Raw genomic sequence first — 17430 nt, forward strand, 5'->3', positions numbered from 1 at the left:
GAGGCTGGTTGCCTGAACACAGCAGTGGCTGCTGCTGAATGCATTCGAGTCTGGGAATTTCCCACCTTCCCTTGCAAAGACATGGCTGTGCCGCCTGCCTGATTGCTCCCTCCTCCCCTGCCTATGTGGTGCTAAGTCCTGCTTCTACCACCCCACCGGGGTGTGCCTGAGGCGCACGGCTGAGCAGAGCTGCTGTGGCACCTGCCTTTTGCCTAGGTCCCCTGTCTGGTGTGACAGCAGACGTCCTGCTTGCTCCTATCAGCCTCTGCTTTGCTCAGCTGCCCCTATTGTAGCACCTGCAATGCTGAGCTAGCCCGTGCTGACTGAGACCTATTTCCCTGTGAAACTGTTCCAAAGGCTCCTCTTGCCCGGGAGTGTGGACTGGCTCTGGGAGGTGAGGCTGCTATTTTATCTGCCATTGCCTCTCCCATTAGTCTTCTCCTTTTCTGGATGAGTGGCCATGGGGTGGAGCTGAGGGGCTCTTTTACTTTCTTCAAGACCTTTGTACCAGGGATGGCAACTGCCTTCAAGGTGCAGCCTGCCACAGGCTGTACTTTTCCACTGACGTTTTCCAGATCTCCCAGTCTCTGATTCATGCCTCCACAGGCAAAGGCACATCCTCTTCTGCTTTTCCTCTGCGAACAGATTGCAGAGCCAGCTGCCAGGCAGTGTTAACCAGAGGAAGTGCGTTGGAGCACCCAGCATGTCTCCTTGAGTTAGCAGTAATAGGGGCTCTGGCACTGGGTTTCTGGTCTGCCAGACCCTTGGCAGGATGAACCAACAACACGGGGGCACAGGCCAGAGCTGAGCTTGTGCACAGCAGGAAGAGCAGATTGCCTGCAGCATGAATGAGGCTCTGGGTGAGCCTGGGCATGTGGCTTTGCCTGCTGCTTGAATGCATGTAGTTGTGTTTGGGTGCATGCATACAAATGTGAATGCATGTGCGGCCACTTGTGGGGCAATGGTGGAGTGACATGGATTGAAGAAGCTACCCAAAGAAATGACTCCCCCCTGTTTCAGCAGTGGCAAGTCTGGGCCAGGGTTTGGCACACTGTGCAGTGAGCCTGAATTGATCCTATGCATGGTGCTGCTGAGCAGACCCAGGTCCCTGATGCCTCTAGAAAGGGAGTTTTCCCTGGATGGGAACTTGTGAGGCCCTGGAGCAGTGGGGGACGGGGATAGGAATCCATCCTTCCCAGCTTCATGTCCACTTGGTAGCCCTTTGCCCACCTGCTCATGTCCTACAGTGTCCAGGAGGCTGTGTCAGTCTTGTGACTCATTCCCTATCCCTCCCCTGCAGGAGAGCCCCTCCAGGTCCGGGGCAGTCTGATCGGCATCATTAACAACAAGGAATTTGGCATCGCCTCTCTGAACAGCAGTGTGACAGAGGAGCTCCGCTCGGGCATCACCACCATACGCAGCAGCATCCGGAATATCCCACCAGCGGTTGGTACGTGGGGACAATGTCACCAAGGGTATGGTATGCGTGGGCAGAAGGTACCCTCTGGTGTTTCCTACATGCAAATTGAATGGCCAGCAATTCAACATAATTGTCAACCTCAGGCAGATGTGCCCACTGAGCAGTGCGTTGACAGCACAGGGTACTCCACTTCTATGTGTTGGAGGGGGTGGGTAGCCCTGTTAGTCCGAAGGCTGGGCAGGGCAGCATCTTAGAAACCAGCTGGTGCTCTAATTATGCAAGGAAATAATTCTGCAAGGAAGTGTGCATAATTTGCCTAGCTGCATAGCATGACAGTTGGCCCAGGCTTTGTCTCATGTTGAAACAGCCTTTCACTCTTTGCATGCTGGTTAAGTGCATAGGACCTTTGTTAGCTGAATATGGATTATGCACCCTGGCATTTGTTGGTAAAGTGCCCCAGTGGGGCCTTTCTCAGGAGCAGGGAAGGAGGAAGCTCTTTCCAGTCGAGGCGCAGGGAAAGGCTCTGGGCTCTGACTGACCAGGACAGGGGGAAGGGGAAGGGCCCAGTGCAGAGAGGCCTCTTGCCTCAGGACAAGTGTTGTGCGAATTTGCACCTCTAAGAATCAGACCCTGCTACTATCCCTCCAGCCCTGGGTTAGCAGCCTGCAACTGCCCCAGACCTGACTCTCCCTGCCGTACCCCCAGGGCCACTGATGAGGGTCTTGGTTGCTGTCATCGCTCCCATCTACTGGTCCTTTGCACATCAGAGCGGCAGCACAGTGAATGGCTTCACACTGACCAGAGGCATCTTCAAGCAGGAGTCGCAGATGGAATTTGCTACAGGTAAAGGGGGACATCCTTGAGGTACCTTGAATGAGACCCCAGGGAGGGAAGTAGCAGTCCCCAGGGGTGCTTTACTGGTAAAGAGGCTGCCTTGAGGCTGGGTAACACTGGTCAAGCTGTTCACCAGGGCTGTTCTCCCAGCCATCCCTACCCTACAACTAGGCATTGCCAGCTCAGGCCAGGGATCCCTGTACTGCTTCTGTCTCAGCCAGGGAGCTCAGATCACAGCAGTCAAAGCCTCGTGCTTTCCATCTCATCTCCCATTTTCTGCTGGAGGTCACTGTCCTCAGCCCCATGTCCCAGCATAGAGGGGTGCAGTGCCCTGCCCAAGGCAGGATAGGGGCAGAGCTGTGTCCCCTGCATCCTGGTCCAGTGCTGTAGCTAGTGCCTTGCCAAGCAGGGTATGGCTGGGGGCAGCTCAGGAACTGGTGGTGGTTGTCAAATGGTCACAGCACAGCCAGGCTCCACAGCAGCATCCCTGGGGCTGTTGTGTGCTAGCCCTCCCCACCACAGTGCATGAGGAGTCCCCTGCGGGCTTTGGCTGCCTCCCGTCCTGAGTGACCCGTGTCTCATTCGGGGCATTGCCTTGGCATCAAAACCCTGTGACATGGGGGGTTTGGTCCTGTCAGCTGACATTTCCCATTGACTTCTATGCAGGGTTCTGGGTTTGCTGGACCCTCAAGGAGCCATTGATGTGGGTCCCAGCCAGGCAAAGTGGCTGCATTTGGTTTTACTTGACTAAGGATGCTGGTGTCCAGCACATTGTGCAGCCCCGGTGCTGGGGGAGCTGTGCCCTGTGTAGTGCTAGGTGGCATGAGGGCATTCATATCTTGAGGGGCAATTCCCTAGCCTGGGTTTGAGTGTGTGGGATCAAGCCCTGAGATTGCTGCTGGCCCCCTGGGCACATGGCAGCCTGCGGTGCTCAGCCCTATGTCTGCTGTATGAGCACCGCCTGGGGCTGGGTTGAGCCCTCATTGCTGCCACCTTTCGCTGCAGGGGAGCTCCTGCGCATCACGCACATCGCCCGGGGCCTGGAGGCAGGCAGGGAGCTGCTGCTCGATGTTGTGGTCAATGGGTTTGTGCCTGAGAGCATCGCTAGGGCAGCCGTGCTGCTGCAGGTCGGTATCGGGTCCTGGTGGGGACTGGCAGCCCCGCTGCTGCTCTGCTCTGGCGCCGGCTCCCTCGAGTGGGGCATTCCCCAGGTCCTCTTTGCAGTGCCAGCTCATGGGACCCATCTCCCAGGCAGAGCCTGCCACAGCCTCAGTGGGTTCAGTCCCTGACCTGCCCTGTTTTGCCTTCTTGGCTCTCAGTCTTTCAGCGAGCACTATGTGCAGACGGGGGCCGGGCAGCTGTATGCGGGCTCTGTGCAGAGCTTCCTGCAGGATGGGCGCAGGGTGCGTGCCCGCTGCAACCACACCATTGAGTACGACCCCACGCTGGGCTTCCAGCCCACCCTAGTGCAACACGTCCGGGCCCGGTCCGTGGAGGCCTCCTTTGACCCAGCCTCCGAGGAGCTCCGTTTCCAGCTCGGCACCTCCCTCCATGCAGGTACCAGCACAGCAGAGTTCGACCCTGTCCCCTTCCAGTGCGAGGGGAATGGAGCCTCATTTCCCTTGAGCTTCTCTGATCTGCCTGGGGGCCTGTGGGGTACAAGGGGTGTCTCTGAGACGGAAGCTGGCCTGCATGGGAGTGGGGTGACACTGCTGGGGTAGTTGCAGCCCATGAGCCCTGCTTCACTGAGGTGCTGACAGGGCGTCCCGCAGCTCCTCTATTTGTCTTCCAGGGGCGAATGGAGACCAGTGTCCCCAGGGTTTCACCAAAGACCCACAGCAGCATTACTGCCTAGGTAAGAGTCCACCTGTGGGGCTGGACCAGACTGCACAGACCCGTGCTCGCTTTCCAGGCCTGCTCGAGGCTGGGGCTGTCCTCAGTCCTGTCTGCCCTGCACACACGCTCCCTGCACCTTGTAGGGCCCCTGTAACCTGGCTGCAGGAGGATGAGCAGTTCTAAGCCCATCCGTGACATACTGCACCCCCACCACATAGCACTTGGGGCAACTGGCCAGCTTCCACGAGCAGCCTCCCTTGAGGTGTGGAGGATGGTGGGCAGGAGGACACTGGGGTAGACAGGCGTGCTGCTCCTCCGGGAGGGGTGAGGGTGAAGTTGATGAATGCAGTTATAGATTCTGGCTGCCCTGTGCATCCCAGATCTCCAGCAGCCAAGCCGGCTTCTTGGCTCCTACAGTCTCCGCAGCCCCTGCCTGGGTATTATCAGCAGCTCAGCAGACCTGCCAAGCTGCCTGTTCCCTTGGGGTGGCCTGGCTTCACCTGGCTCCGTGCTGCGGGGGCTCAGAGGGGACGTAGCTTGCACAGGAGTGCCTGCCCTCCTGCGTGAATGGGTAAGGGCTGGTGACCCCCTTTTCCTCCCCCCTCAGATCAGAACGAGTGCGCTGCCCCCAGGCGCCCGTGTTCACACACCTGCCACAACTCTGTGGGCAGCTTCTCCTGCTCCTGCCCTGGTGGCTACACCCTGGCGCTGGACCGCAGGAAGTGCAGAGGTAAGCAGGGCCTCCCTGGACTGCTGGGCAAGACTCGCACAGGAAGGGTGTGGGGCCATGCTCACGCTGTGCTCTCTCCCCAGATGTGGACGAGTGCATGCAGGGCACCCATGCCTGCCACCTGGGCCAGCGGTGCGTGAACCTGGTGGGGTCGTACCGCTGCCTACTGCGCTGCGGGGCTGGTTTCCGCCCGGGCGTGGATGGAGCCGGGTGTGAAGGTAATGCAGCTTCCTGCAGAGGCTCACAGTGGGGCAGGGAGGCCGGGCTCTGCAGGCGGTGGGTTGGCAGCCCTGCTGCAGAGCTCTCTGCTGTCAAGAACGAGGCCAGAAGCAGGAGCAGCAGCTCCCCAATGGCTCCCACCATGGGCCGCAGCCCTGGCAACTGCTGGAAGAGGGCATAGGATGCCAGGCCACTGAGCCAGCTGGCACAAGGACTCCTCACTGCTAGGGGCTCAGTGACCCTGTGCCAGCTGGCAGGGTGATCCCAAGAGACATGGAGCTGTTTTAGGCCAGCCTTGGCACAGCAATGCTGGCTTTCCCCACCGCTGACCTATGGGTGCAAACTCCATGTGCCATCCCCAGCTCTGGGGGTCATCCAGTCCCCGTGTCCTGGGCATTGACGGTCTTCACTGAGCCCAATTCAGAGAAAGATTCCAGTTGGCTTCAGGGTCAGATGGGTCCTTTCATCAGTGTGGAGCCTGGGACTGGGCAGCAGGAAGCCCTGGGAGGTGGGCGGCAGTGGGAAGGGCTCTGTGACTCCCCTGGGAGGGGCCAGGGTTTGGCCAGTGTCCCGGGCACTCAGCATTGTGACCTGTGCTCCTCTCCTGCCCTCAGATGTCAATGAATGCATGGAGGGGTCCCATGCCTGCCGCTACAACCAGCTCTGCGAGAACACTGTCGGTGGCTACCACTGTGCATGCCCCCGGGGCTATCAGTCCCAGGGCACCGGCCGCCCCTGCCTGGGTGAGAGAGAGACTTAATTCTGGACTAGCCAAAGCAGGGGTGGCAGCATGCACTGAGAGACTGGGCTGGAGGCAGGGGGAGACGGACGGTCGCAGGGGCTGTAACCCCAACTCGCTCTCTGGCTTTGGGCTCATCCCTTCCCTTGCCCCTGTGCCTCGGTTTCCCCAGCTGTGAGAGGTGGGGGTGATGTAACAGCAGATCACACATGGGATGAAAGGACCTGTGGACACATGGGGAGTTGGCTTCTCATCCTCACAGTGACTTCTCTCCCCCTCAGACATAAATGAATGCCTGCACGTGCCTTCGCCATGTGCTTTCCAGTGCCACAATCTCCAGGGCAGCTACAAGTGCCTGTGCCCACCAGGGAAGGCCTTACTCAGGGATGGCAGGTCTTGTGCCGCACTGGAGAGGGCCGAGGGCAACGTGACTGATGCCCACAGAGGGGCCCATCTGCAGTGGCTCAGACTGCCCAACCCCTCGCATGGCAGGTCCTATTACACCTGGTTCTCCTTCAGCCCAGCCGGGAACACCTTGAGACGCAGCAGCCGAGCCCAGTGTCCACTGGGATTCACCAGGCGGAGCAGCGCATGCATTGGTGAGGCTGTTGCCCCTGGGTGCTCCAGTGGGGTGCATGGGTGGGGTGCTTGGGGCGATGCTCTCTAGCCTTGCTGGGGTACCTGCAGGCTGGCACCAGCCCCAGCTGCTGGGCACTCTGTGACTGAGACCGGGGTCCACGCTGCACCAGGTGTTAATGCCCGTAAGTCTGGCTTGGCAGAGACAGCAGGGCTCTGGGCTCCAGAGTGCCCCACACACAGCAGTCTGCTCCCTCTCTCCTGCTCCCTTTCCCCCAATCCTCCTTTCTGCATCTCAGCCACAGAGTTAGAAGCACCAGGGTGGAAGCCTTGGTGCCCTGGAGGGTGCCCAAGCCTTGAGAAACCCCCACAAGGAAGCCTGAAGGGAGCTGGGAGCCTTCCACAGGCTTTAAGCTGTGCCTGGCTGTCTGTGGGCGACCTGAGGGGCGACACTGCTGTGTGCACACATGGGAGCCGGTTGCAAAGCATGCCCTGCTCAGATGCCTGCCTGCTTTCTTCCCTGCTATCTCATAGATCTTGATGAGTGCCAGGCCCAGAATCTGTGCCAGCATGAGTGCAAAAACACTGAGGGCAGCTACCGATGCCTGTGTCCTCCTGGCTACCGCCTGCTGCCTAACGGGAAGACCTGCCAAGGTCAGTGTGGGGCCAGGCACTGCTCAGGGGCCATGTGTGTGCTTGCCATTGAAAACAGATCCATCTCAGCCTTGTCCCTTGGTAAACCTTGGTTGCCATACCTTTCCACTGCTGCTCCGCAGCTCTCTGCCAGGGGTTAAAGCCAGCTGACCACAGGGCTTCCCAGAGTGCTGGCAGGTCCCTTCTCCCATGTGGGGGGATTTGACTCATTAAAGTCTGGAGCCTCGCAGTGCTGTGCTCAGATGGGTCACTGAGCAGGCAGAAGACGGGGCTTCCCCAAGGGACATGCTGCAGATTGCAGGATCTCTAGGGCTTCTACCCCTGTGCTCAGGCCACTAGACAGCAGTGCTCAGCTATGGCTGCTGATGAGCTGCTGTGCAGCCCCCTTGTCCCTGGCAGGACTTGGAAGCAGAGGGTTGCACTCTTTCTACCCGATCCTGCAGCTCCCTCTGGACTTACAGCCAGGGGCTGGCAGAGAAGAGCTCCATTGAGACCGGCTGCATAGAGCTTGAAGGTGTCCTGCTGAGGCCTGGGGGGGCAGGTAGTGAATGGAGCAGAGCTGTGGAGGGTCCCCCTCCAAGTGGTCTCTGTTCAGCTGCTGTCTGCCTCTCCCTCTGCAGACATAGATGAATGTGCAGATGGGAGGACACGGTGCAGTCCAGCCCAGCTGTGCTTTAATACGCGTGGAGGCTCCCAGTGCGTGCACACACCCTGCCCTGCTGGCTACTGGAGAGGCACCAGCCCGGGGTAAGGAGCGGGGCTGGGGTACAGCAGTGGGAGAGGGGTGGGAAGAAGAACTGCTGCTCCCCAGGGACCAGCCCTGAGCAGAGCAGCTGCTCCCTCCCTCCCTCCCTCCCTCCCTCCTGGATGGATGGATGGATGGATGGATGGAGCCACCAGAGATGGGGGCTCAGTTTCCCTACGAGGGGTTGGATCCCTGGCTCCAGGGTGACGGGAGCAGACTGGCACTTGTCTTTTTAGCACAACCCCAATACCCAGTGCTTTGAGCGGTCACAGCACCAGGCGTGCAGGGCCCTGCAGCAGCAAACCCCCTTGGTGCCTCGTGAGGAAACTGAGGCACACAGGCTCAGTCTATGGCAGGGTTGGGGCCCAGGAGTCCTGTGCACGGACCCCCATGCTGACACATGCCTGTTTTTATGCAGAGTGTGCCTCCGCCGCTGCCTGGGGGACTGCAGCCTGGGTGGCCCCTCAGCCTTGCAGTACAAGCTCCTCCCGCTGCCCTTCGGCATCCTGGCCGGCCATGACATTGTGCACTTGGCTGCGCTCTCCCCGGGTGGCGCGCCCCACAACCGTACCCTCTTCCATGTGCTGGAGCAGGACCCAGGCAGCCCCTTCGCTGTGCGGGCCGAGCGGGGCCGCGGCGTCATCTCCACGCTGCGCCCGCTCCATGCCCCTGGCCTCTACCACCTCAAGGTGCAGGCTCAGGCCATGGGCGAGCAGCAGGTGCACAGCGTCTTCATCATCCTCATCTCGGTCTCACCCTACCCCTACTGAGAGCAGTCTGGGCTGGGGAAGGTGTGCAGAAAGACCCAGCCCCGCCAGACCTTGCTCTCTTCTCCCTCTGTTCCTGACCATGTCTCCAGGACGGGGTGCCCTGCTCTGTCTGGGAAGCCCACTCTGCTTTGCTGTGTCTGTGCTTCAGATCCCTGTGCCCCATTCCCTGCCCTGAGTTTGGTGCCCTCCAAGAGGCTTCAGGTGACCCTGTCAAACTCCCTCCTGCCTGCATCTGCTTGGCTGTCCCTCTCCCTCCCGGTTCAGCCCCTTGGCTTGCTACCAGCTCACTGCACTGACCCCTTGGGACAGCCTCAGGGCTGTTTTGGATACCTCTGCCTCCTGATCTGCTGTCAGCTGGACTTTCCTCAGGGCATCAGCTGCTGACACAGCAGAGGAGCGAGCGCCCGGGACGTGGCAGGGTGCTGGGCCTCTGGGATGCTGCACTGTGCCATTGTGAGTGCAGCGGGGGCTGTGGTGGGTGTAGGGGAGGCGAAGGTTTGCTGCAGCCTGGGATCCTCCTGCAAACATCAGGTGCTGGGGCAATCGCTGTTGCGACAGGGCGGCTATCCCTGGGCCTGTTGTCATGTGCCGCCTCTAACCAAACACGGCTCCTGCGAGGCCTTGGCTGCAGTCAGGGTCAGATACGGAGGATCGGGGCAGCCTGCTTAGATCAGGGTTTTGGCTCTTTGGAATATACATTGCTCAGGAGCCTTGGGGGGAGATGCTGGAGTCACTTGGCCATGGCGGATGTGTGTTATAGCAAGGCCCAACCCAGATGTCAGCCCTGTTGTGCCAGGCACTGTTGCAGACACGTCAGATCAGCTGCTGCCCCAGCCACGTCGGTGAGGTTCAGCCCGTGGCCCCTGAGCTGCAGCTTCCCTGCAGCTCTCTGCAGACCTTGTGATCAAAGGAGTTCCCCACCCCGTCCCTCCTCCTAGCATGGGGTAGGTCTTTCCTGCCCCTGTGGATCGCTGTCCGACAAGCCGTCTCCATCCCTCAAGCCTTGTTGGACCGTGCAGATATTAACATACTCTCATTTTCTCTCCTGAGCTGGAGTCTATTAGCCCCAGTTCACCCAGGGATGCGTGTGCTGTTGGGTCTCCTTGGTTCACACCCACAGCTCATAGCTCCAGAGCGGGTCAGGACTGAGTGTTACAGAGGTAGGAGCAGAAATGGGTGCAACTTCCCTGGGCCACAAGCAGCATCAGGAATTGAAACCGAGTCCCAGCACAGTGCCTCGTCCTCTTGATTCTGCCTTATGAATGCCCAGGGGTGCATGCCTCTGAGATGCAAGTGGTATCCCTGACAATGAACTGGGGTTTGCAAACCAGCCTGGTTCTGCACAGGTCCCATCATGGTCCCCAGGCTAGGGGCATGCTGTGCTGAGCTGTGGTGGGGGTAGGAGGTGAGGTTTGAAGGGGCAGGGCTGGGCGGGAGCTCTGGGACTGTCGTGTTGCTCTGTTCCAAGTGTGGTGTCGCTGTGCTCAGTCACAGTCATAGAAACAATTAAGCTGGTTCCTCTGCACCTGTATTTATTGCTGGTTTTGTTCCAAATAAAGCTGGTTTTGTGAGTACAACCTGCAGCTGGTCTGGTTCTGGGTGGGGATGTGTCCAGCATGGAGCAGCATGATGTGGAGCGGGAAGACACCCTACTCTCCCCCCCAAGCAGCCTCCATGGGCTGCATGGTCTTAGAGCAGGATGTGGGCAAATTGCTCCTCTGGGTTCTCAGTCCTGGGCCCCTAGATGAGTGGCTGCAAGGGGGGTCTCTGTCCCGGGGAGGGACCCCGTGTCCGTTTGGGAGCTGCTTCGCTCCCCCTGGCAGTGTGTGAGGGCTCAGTACCCAGGCAAGGGACCAGGGCCCTGCCAGGCTACAAGGCTCACGCAGGTCTCTGAGAGAGGGAGAAGACTGGGAAGGTGTTTCTCCCTCCCTGCTTGTCTGTTGGCAGGAGGGGCCGCTGGGGCAGGGGCTGAGGGAGCTCCTGGCAGTGTATGAGGTGCCCCCCTTGGTTGATGCCCAGCCAAGTGGGTAGAGAGGGACCAGAGCAGAGGGGGTTGGGCTGCAAGGCTGAGCGAGGTCCTCTGAACCACGAAGCAATGCAGAGGAAACAGCCGGGTTGTGCAGTGGTGCCAATGCCAGCACCTCCCCACCATGCATGGACCCATGGGAGTGAATGACTGCAGCTGCCGATGCCTCCTTTATTCCCAGTGGCTGGATCCACAAGCAGACCGCCCAGCTGAAACCCCTGGGGTGTGGACTGGGTTGCAAGTCTTGCGCAGCCAGATGGCTTTGGGGAAGCAGGGTCAGGATGAACCATCATCCCCATCATTTTTAGCACAGGGTCTTTCTCTCATTCATTGCTCTGCCTCCTGTGGCTGGTTGGTCAAGTGCCGCTGGCTTGAGAGAGCTGCCACGTTCCACCCTGGAGGTGGCTGCATTTAAGGTGTGGGTGAAGGCAACCCATGGTTTGCAGTGTGCCAGGGACCTCAGTGCCACATCTAACTTTTCCTACAACAGAATGGGTTGTGTGGCATCCCTCAGCTACAGAGGGATGGCACACACCACTCCTAGCTTGCATTGCACCATGCTGGGCTAAGAGGGTTGAGTAAATGGATCACAAGGACATTCCTAACACAGTTTGGAGGCCAAATATTTAACTGGGGATTTCCTGCTTTATTTACACAAGGTGGGGGGGGGGCAATCTCCCCCCCCCCCCCCCCCCCCCCCAACCTCACTCAACCCTGGAACTAGGAACAGAAGAGGTCTTGTTTCCTAATGTCTCCAATGCCTCGGGTCATGGGGAAGTGGGAAACAGGAGCCGGGGAAGTGAATCCAGCCTGAAGAGTCCGTCTCCCTAGACGCTCACGGTTGCATTAGCTTGTGCAGCCCTGGGGATTGGCGCCACGGCCCACCTTCCACCCAGACTGTGCGGACAATGGCACTGCCACAGCCAGTTGCCATGTTGGGTATGATGTGGCCTGGAAGCCCCCACCAAGCCTCCATGGTTTGGTCAGAGCCAGCCTATGTTACAGGGCTGCTGCCCCCACAACTGTTCCCGCAGGGCAGGGAATGCAGCTCCCTCGAGGAGACCTGGCAGAAGGCTTTTCCTGCCAGCTTTGCCCCACTATTTCCCCTAACAGCAAACCCTGCCAGTAGCAGTCGTCATCCCTCAGCACAGCTGCACCCAAAAAGTGTTGTGCTGGATTTGCCGTATGAACCAGAGGGTGTGATCTTGCCACACTGCTGACCGGCATGGCTGTGGCGTTAGACTAAGTCTCAGTATTTTGGCCCCTCCACTCGCATTGTGGCAAAGTAATGTGCACACACTGCTGTGCTGTGTTGGCACAGTGTTACCCTGGCACTGCGATAGCCCGTTCTTCAGATGGTTAGTGAGGATGGAGCCCATGCAGCGATACTGGACTTGGTGGGCAGCACTGGTTGAGAGCAGTCAGCTTAGCTGCACCTTTGCCCACCCCTGTGTGCAGAGAAGAGCCAAGAGGGGTTGTGTGTGGTTTGGGCTGATCAGGGTTTGCCCCCACTTCAAGGTATTTGCTGGGGTCCTTAGCAATGGCTTTTCAGCATTGACAGGTGCTACTGTCTGCTCCGGGAGGTAAGCCCCCCGACACCAAGTCCCCAGAGGACAGCATACTTCCTCGCTCAGCGGGACCGTCCAAGAGCCAGAAGGAAACTGCCAGTCTCCAAAGGTAGGTGCAGTTCACTGGGGTCTGTGAACTGGGAGCGGTCCCAGGGCTGGCAAGCCCCTTCTGGAGGTAGCACACAGGCTTATGCTGTGTTGCATGTCTATGAGGACACTGGTGGGGTGTCACGACGGCTAGCTGCCAAAATGCTCCCGAGAGCAAGAAACTTCTGAATTTCAGCCACCTGCTCACTTCGAGAAAGGAGCTTGCAGGAAGCACTGCAGGCACGGGGATGAGTCTGGTCTACAAACCTGCACAGACTTGCACGCTCTGTGTCTCAGCGTGCGTATGAGTGGAGCCTGAGTTATGTATGGGACGAGGCTGGGCCAAGGGTATCATCCTTTTTTCCTCTAGAAGAATACCCTCTGTCTACCTCTGCCATGGGTGTTGGGGTGGGGTTGTTGAGCATCTCTGGCAGTTACTCCTGCAAGCATCTTATATTTGGAGTCCCCTAATGTGAAGGGACATTCAAAAATTGAGACTTTAAATGCTGAGGGGATGAGAATACCAGTCCCTTTGGAAAGGTGTAGTAAGGCTCCAGTGGGTCTCAACCGCGTTGGGCTTGACGCGCCCCTCAGAACATGCCAGCGAGTCCTTTTCTTTCATTTTTTGACTACAGACAAACAATAGAGCTTTTTTTCTGTTGCAGAGAACTCAGAAGGACCGCAGCGGGTCAGGGTGGGTTGGGTTTTTTTGACACGATGGATTTCTACGTGAAATCTCGGGGGTTGTCTTGTCTTGTGAATTATACTTGCTTGCCAAACAGTGCTACCACTGCATGGCTCCCCTCCATAGGATCTCAAGGCATCCCTGGGTGCCATGGCCACCTGGTTGAGAGTCACTGTGTGCTGAAAGCTTGCGATATGCACGTGGAAGGACGCTGGCATTTTCCCTGCCAAGTAGCAATGCATTCAGGTTAGAAAAGACTGTGCCAGCCTCTGGGGAGCAGCTACAGGTATGCATGTACCCCTAGGGAAACAGATGTGTTGGATTCTGCTTGCCACCACTTCCCAGGAAGAGCAAGAAACTACCTCCTTCTCTCCCCGTCCCAGGTGGGTGCTCTGTAATGCTTGCCTGGTACGTGGTGCATCCCACAGCTGGGCAGTACCTGCAGCCGGGCTGTTATTGGGACTCTGCCGTGCAAGGCGGTGCGTGCAGGCAGATGGCAGGTGGGTGCAACTCCAGGCAACGGGCTGAGATGAGGCTCCTGGCTGCTGGTGTGAACTGATTTTCATAGCTTGCCCCTGACTGCTGGACTGTGCCAGGATTGGGCTTTGCCTTGCATGGGTGGGAGCCCTGCCCGGTGTTTCTCTGCCCTGCTGTGTGGGGGACGCGGCCTGCGTGTAGCAGGGGAAGCAAAGGCTCCCTGTTGCAGGCTGGGCAGAGGCTGGGCTGGGCAGAGGGCAGTCCCTGCACGGTGGGGCCAGCCCACAGGGCAGCCCCAGCCCGGCCCCGCCTCTGCCCCCGCCTCTGCTTATAGCCAGGGATGCTGCTGCCCGCAGAGAGGAGGTGGCAGAGTTGCAGCTGGAGACGTCGCCCTGCCTGGGTAAGTGTGGCTGGGAGGGAAGGAGAGAGCTCCCCACAGCCTAGTGCAGGGGGAGTGGGGCCGCAGCTTGCCTGGGACCTCAGGGTGAACGCATGGAGGGGAGGGTGCAGCAGGGTGTGTGGGGGGATCTCTGCTCTGCAATAATCTGTGCCCAGCCTCGGAGACCCATGCACTCATGCTGCTCTAGCTGGGGCTGCATCCCTGTGCCCTGGTGGGTCCCAGCCCCAGGGAAACCCATGGGGGGTTTTGCCGTGGGCTGGGTTGGATGGGAGGCTTCCCCCCAATGCAGACGGGTCTATGTCAGTGTAATCAGGTCGGACTAAACCCATGTGCATCCTGATGTGGCAGCGAACCCCACTTCTGCATGAACTGTGAACCCCTCGGGGCAGTGCTCCTTGGGTTTGCGCAGTGCCTGACCCAATGGGGACGTGGGTCCGTGGCTGAACCCATAGTGCTTCACCAAAAGTAGGATGCTCTTGCCCCTAGCCCTGTTCCCCCAGCACCCCCTTCCCTCCCTCCCCGGTGACATTTCCCATAGCCCTGTTCCCCCAGCACCCCGGTGCCACTGCATGCCAAGCGCCCGTCTGCCATCGCACCCAGCCTCCGTGCGATGGTGCGGAGGGGAGCTTGGAGTCTGGGGGCTGTATTACAGCTGACGGTGCCGCTCACCCTAACCATGTACCCTTTGGTGACTGGCTCCAGGGCAGGACTTCCTCTTGCGTGCCGAGTTGCAAGAGTCTTTTCATGCTGATTGTTATTGCAGCTCCGGCATTTCCCTGAAGGCAAAAAAAGAAAAGGAAAGCTATAAGAACTGGCAGTTCCTGTAAAAGGGATGGCAGCAATCACAGGGAAGTTGCCACACCATAATCAGCTGCACTGAGAAAGCCCCGAGCCCTACCCTTCAGCCACGGCTTGTTTGCTCTGATTTCACGTCCCAGAACTTCAGCTCCAGGCGACTTAGGAAACACCCTCTCCCTTCCTCTTTGGCACGGTCCCCAGGGGCTAAAGCGCTGGGGATCGCTGCCTGGCAGACAGCTTTGGCAGCCAGCCCCGGGAAGACAATCCTGTAGCTCTCTCAGTGTTTCCCTTCCCCTCCGTTAGTGAGGACAGTTCATGGGAACCATCCTCCTGTCCCTCACGGACCACGCAGGCTAGGGGAATAAACAGACCGCCCGCTGTCCAATTCCACCTCTACCCCCATGCTCTGGTGCCTGATTTCCAAGTTCCTGCCATTCCTGATGTTTTGACTAATTTCCCTGGCTTTGTCCACCTATCCGTGCCGGCAATAATGAGCCTCCCTCATGGGGAAAGTTGTGAATTAATTCATGTCTGGAAATAGCTGAGCCCATCTACAGAGCCGAGTCCTGTTGTCAAGAGACAGGGATGTTTGAAGGATCTGAACGGGATCCCTCCTTTGAAAAGAGATTTCCTGTTAGGATATAGCCCTTCCAATAACCTTATCTCACTCCAACAGGGGCGGCAACAAAAAGGGAGATCCCTGCCCTCCAGGTGGGTGATCTTCATGGTGCAGGGCTTAGAGCAGGGGCAGGCAATTATTTTGGGTGGAGGGCCGCTTCCTGAGTTTTGGCAAGCCATTGAGGGCTGCATGACAGGCACCCAGGGGCAGATAAACATTAATTTTCTAAATTTTTTAGGGACCCCGCAGGCCGGATAGAATGGCCTGGTGGGCCGCATCCAGCCTGTGGGCTGCATTTTGCCCACCCCTGGCTTAGAGAGAAGCATTTAAGTCTCCTGGTGCGCCCTTCGTGCCCTCTGACAGCTCCTTTCTCCGCAGGGGACGAGGGCAAAATTCACAAGTTCCTTGCTCTCCGCAGTGTTTCAAAAGGCATCTTCAGTCCCCCCTGTGTTTCCAGGAAGAGGGCTGGGGCTTACAACATGTCCTGTTCAGCAGCATTTGTCTAGCTGGGATGTTGGGTCTTTGAAACGCGGCTGGGACAATTGGCTTCATAGAGCCCTGGATGGTTCAGAGGCCTGTTAATGGGTTGTGTCCCATAAAGTTTCCAGCTTGGCTTCCCTCTGCATTCAGCAAAAGCTGTCATCACTCAGCTGGGCCCCTGCCTGGGATACTGGGCTGTCAGATGACTGTGTCAGCTTGGGTTACTAGTGATAATACAGTGAACCAGGCACTGCTATTTAGTGATCAGAGCTATTATAACGTGTTTCCCCCCCTGGAGATGGCAACTGGGTAGAGCCAGGCTATTAACAATGGCACAGTCATCCACAGTTTTCTATGCAGACCCGTGCCAGAGATAGCCCCAAATTGTTTTTTGTGTTTTGTAATTAGTGGATTGGTGGCACGTGCGACATAAAATTTGCAAGGTCTCAGTCCAGTTCTGCTTTGGCAGGTTGTTGGCTTTTGGTATGGGGGGAGCTTTGCCTTGAGACTCCCTAAGAAGTAGCCTTATGTGGTTTCCATCTCCTGCGATAACCCCCCTGCAGCCAGCCCTGTCCTAGCTTCACAAGGGGCAAATCTCTGGCTTTGAGAGCCAGGCTCTTCTCAGTCTGGTGACCTGTAGTGCCCCCACCTCCTAGATCTGCTTCTTTCTAGTTGGCTTGCAGGAAGGGGTGGGGGGTTGTTTTCGTCTTTAACAAGAAGGGTATCAGAGTGCCAATGACCCAAAGCAGCATGGCAGACTCTGCTCCAAAACAAACCATCTTTATCGTGCCACTCCAGTTCCCTCTGGTCCTTCCTTGGACTCTTTTTATTTTTATCCCTCCAGCTCTCAGAGCCTCACTCCCTTCCTTAGGCCTAGCCAGCCACACTTGCAACGACACAGTTGCAAAAACTATAGTATTCACCTGGGAAGAACAGTCCTCCAATAAAATGAGGCATTACGCCACAGGGAGCAAATGAGGGAGCAGTCCTTGGGTGCTGGTACCAGCCCCAGATGGCCATGTGCCCCTGGGGTAAAAAGGTGTATAGGTGCCCTGTTTGCAGCATGGTGCAGGGCTTAGAGATCCCGTACACAGCCCGTGCTCATACTGAAATGCTTGACATCAAGTGTCCTCCCCAAGAGCCACAGGCTTGAAACTCAGCCCTTGCAACACTTTTCATCACGCAGGTGCTCATCTCCTCAAAACCGCTGCGGTTTGTGTCAAGTGGCCCTCTTTGCTGGCCGTCCGGCCCTGAATGAGGCATGGAGGAAAAATGCCATGGGAAAATCCCCCAGTCCCTGCTCCTATGCTGCGGGTGGTGGGAGGGCACTGTTCTCCAAAGCACCTCTCTCCCCAGCACTGAATTCTCTTAAAGAAAGAGTCAGAGGGATATTTCATGAAGCCAAATACGGGGAGCAGTGCGGGGGTTATTAGCGCTGGGCCTTTCCAGAAACAAGTCCCAGGGCTCGCGAACGCTTAGGCACCTCTGATGCAGGGTGTCTGCACGGTGCATCTCGACCCTGCCATTTCCTGTAAATGCCCGGCCTGTGAAGGGGAAGGTGCAACACCCAGAAATCATTATGCAATAAAACAGGTCTCTGTCATGTTCCAAGATATGCCAAGCAGTGTCTTTGGCTGGGGTTTTCGAAGCCAACGAAGTGGCGAAGGAGCACTAGATCTGTTGCCTTGCCGTGTGTTTTGTGCCCCTGGGAGCGTTTCGAGAACCCCACCCTAGGCCAGTCTGCCCCCTCCCTTTCAGGCCGAGCTG

The 17430-nt window shown here is 58.0% G+C and overlaps 2 protein-coding genes across 2 annotated transcripts in view; both read left to right on the top strand.

Annotated features, from left to right (window-relative positions):
• Positions 1–10094, top strand: part of HMCN2 (hemicentin 2) — an 83357-nt gene extending 73263 nt beyond the window's left edge. Inside the window, exons 87-98 of the mRNA XM_059715623.1 lie at positions 1301–1450; positions 2126–2263; positions 3260–3381; positions 3574–3811; positions 4047–4109; positions 4698–4820; positions 4904–5038; positions 5654–5782; positions 6060–6377; positions 6889–7008; positions 7629–7755; positions 8172–10094. Of these exons, the coding sequence (XP_059571606.1) occupies positions 1301–1450; positions 2126–2263; positions 3260–3381; positions 3574–3811; positions 4047–4109; positions 4698–4820; positions 4904–5038; positions 5654–5782; positions 6060–6377; positions 6889–7008; positions 7629–7755; positions 8172–8523 (2015 nt within the window). The 3' untranslated portion in view covers positions 8524–10094. The remainder of the gene's footprint in view (positions 1–1300; positions 1451–2125; positions 2264–3259; positions 3382–3573; positions 3812–4046; positions 4110–4697; positions 4821–4903; positions 5039–5653; positions 5783–6059; positions 6378–6888; positions 7009–7628; positions 7756–8171) is intronic.
• A 3595-nt stretch (positions 10095–13689) lies between these two features.
• The window catches only part of ASS1 (argininosuccinate synthase 1), a 65757-nt gene continuing 62016 nt past the window's right edge, over positions 13690–17430 (top strand). The window contains exon 1 of the mRNA XM_014610553.3: positions 13690–13766. The gene's annotated coding sequence lies outside the window, so the exon portion shown is untranslated. The remainder of the gene's footprint in view (positions 13767–17430) is intronic.

Source organism: Alligator mississippiensis, chromosome 12 (assembly GCF_030867095.1).
Source record: "Alligator mississippiensis isolate rAllMis1 chromosome 12, rAllMis1, whole genome shotgun sequence".
Lineage (NCBI taxonomy): Eukaryota > Metazoa > Chordata > Crocodylia > Alligatoridae > Alligator > Alligator mississippiensis.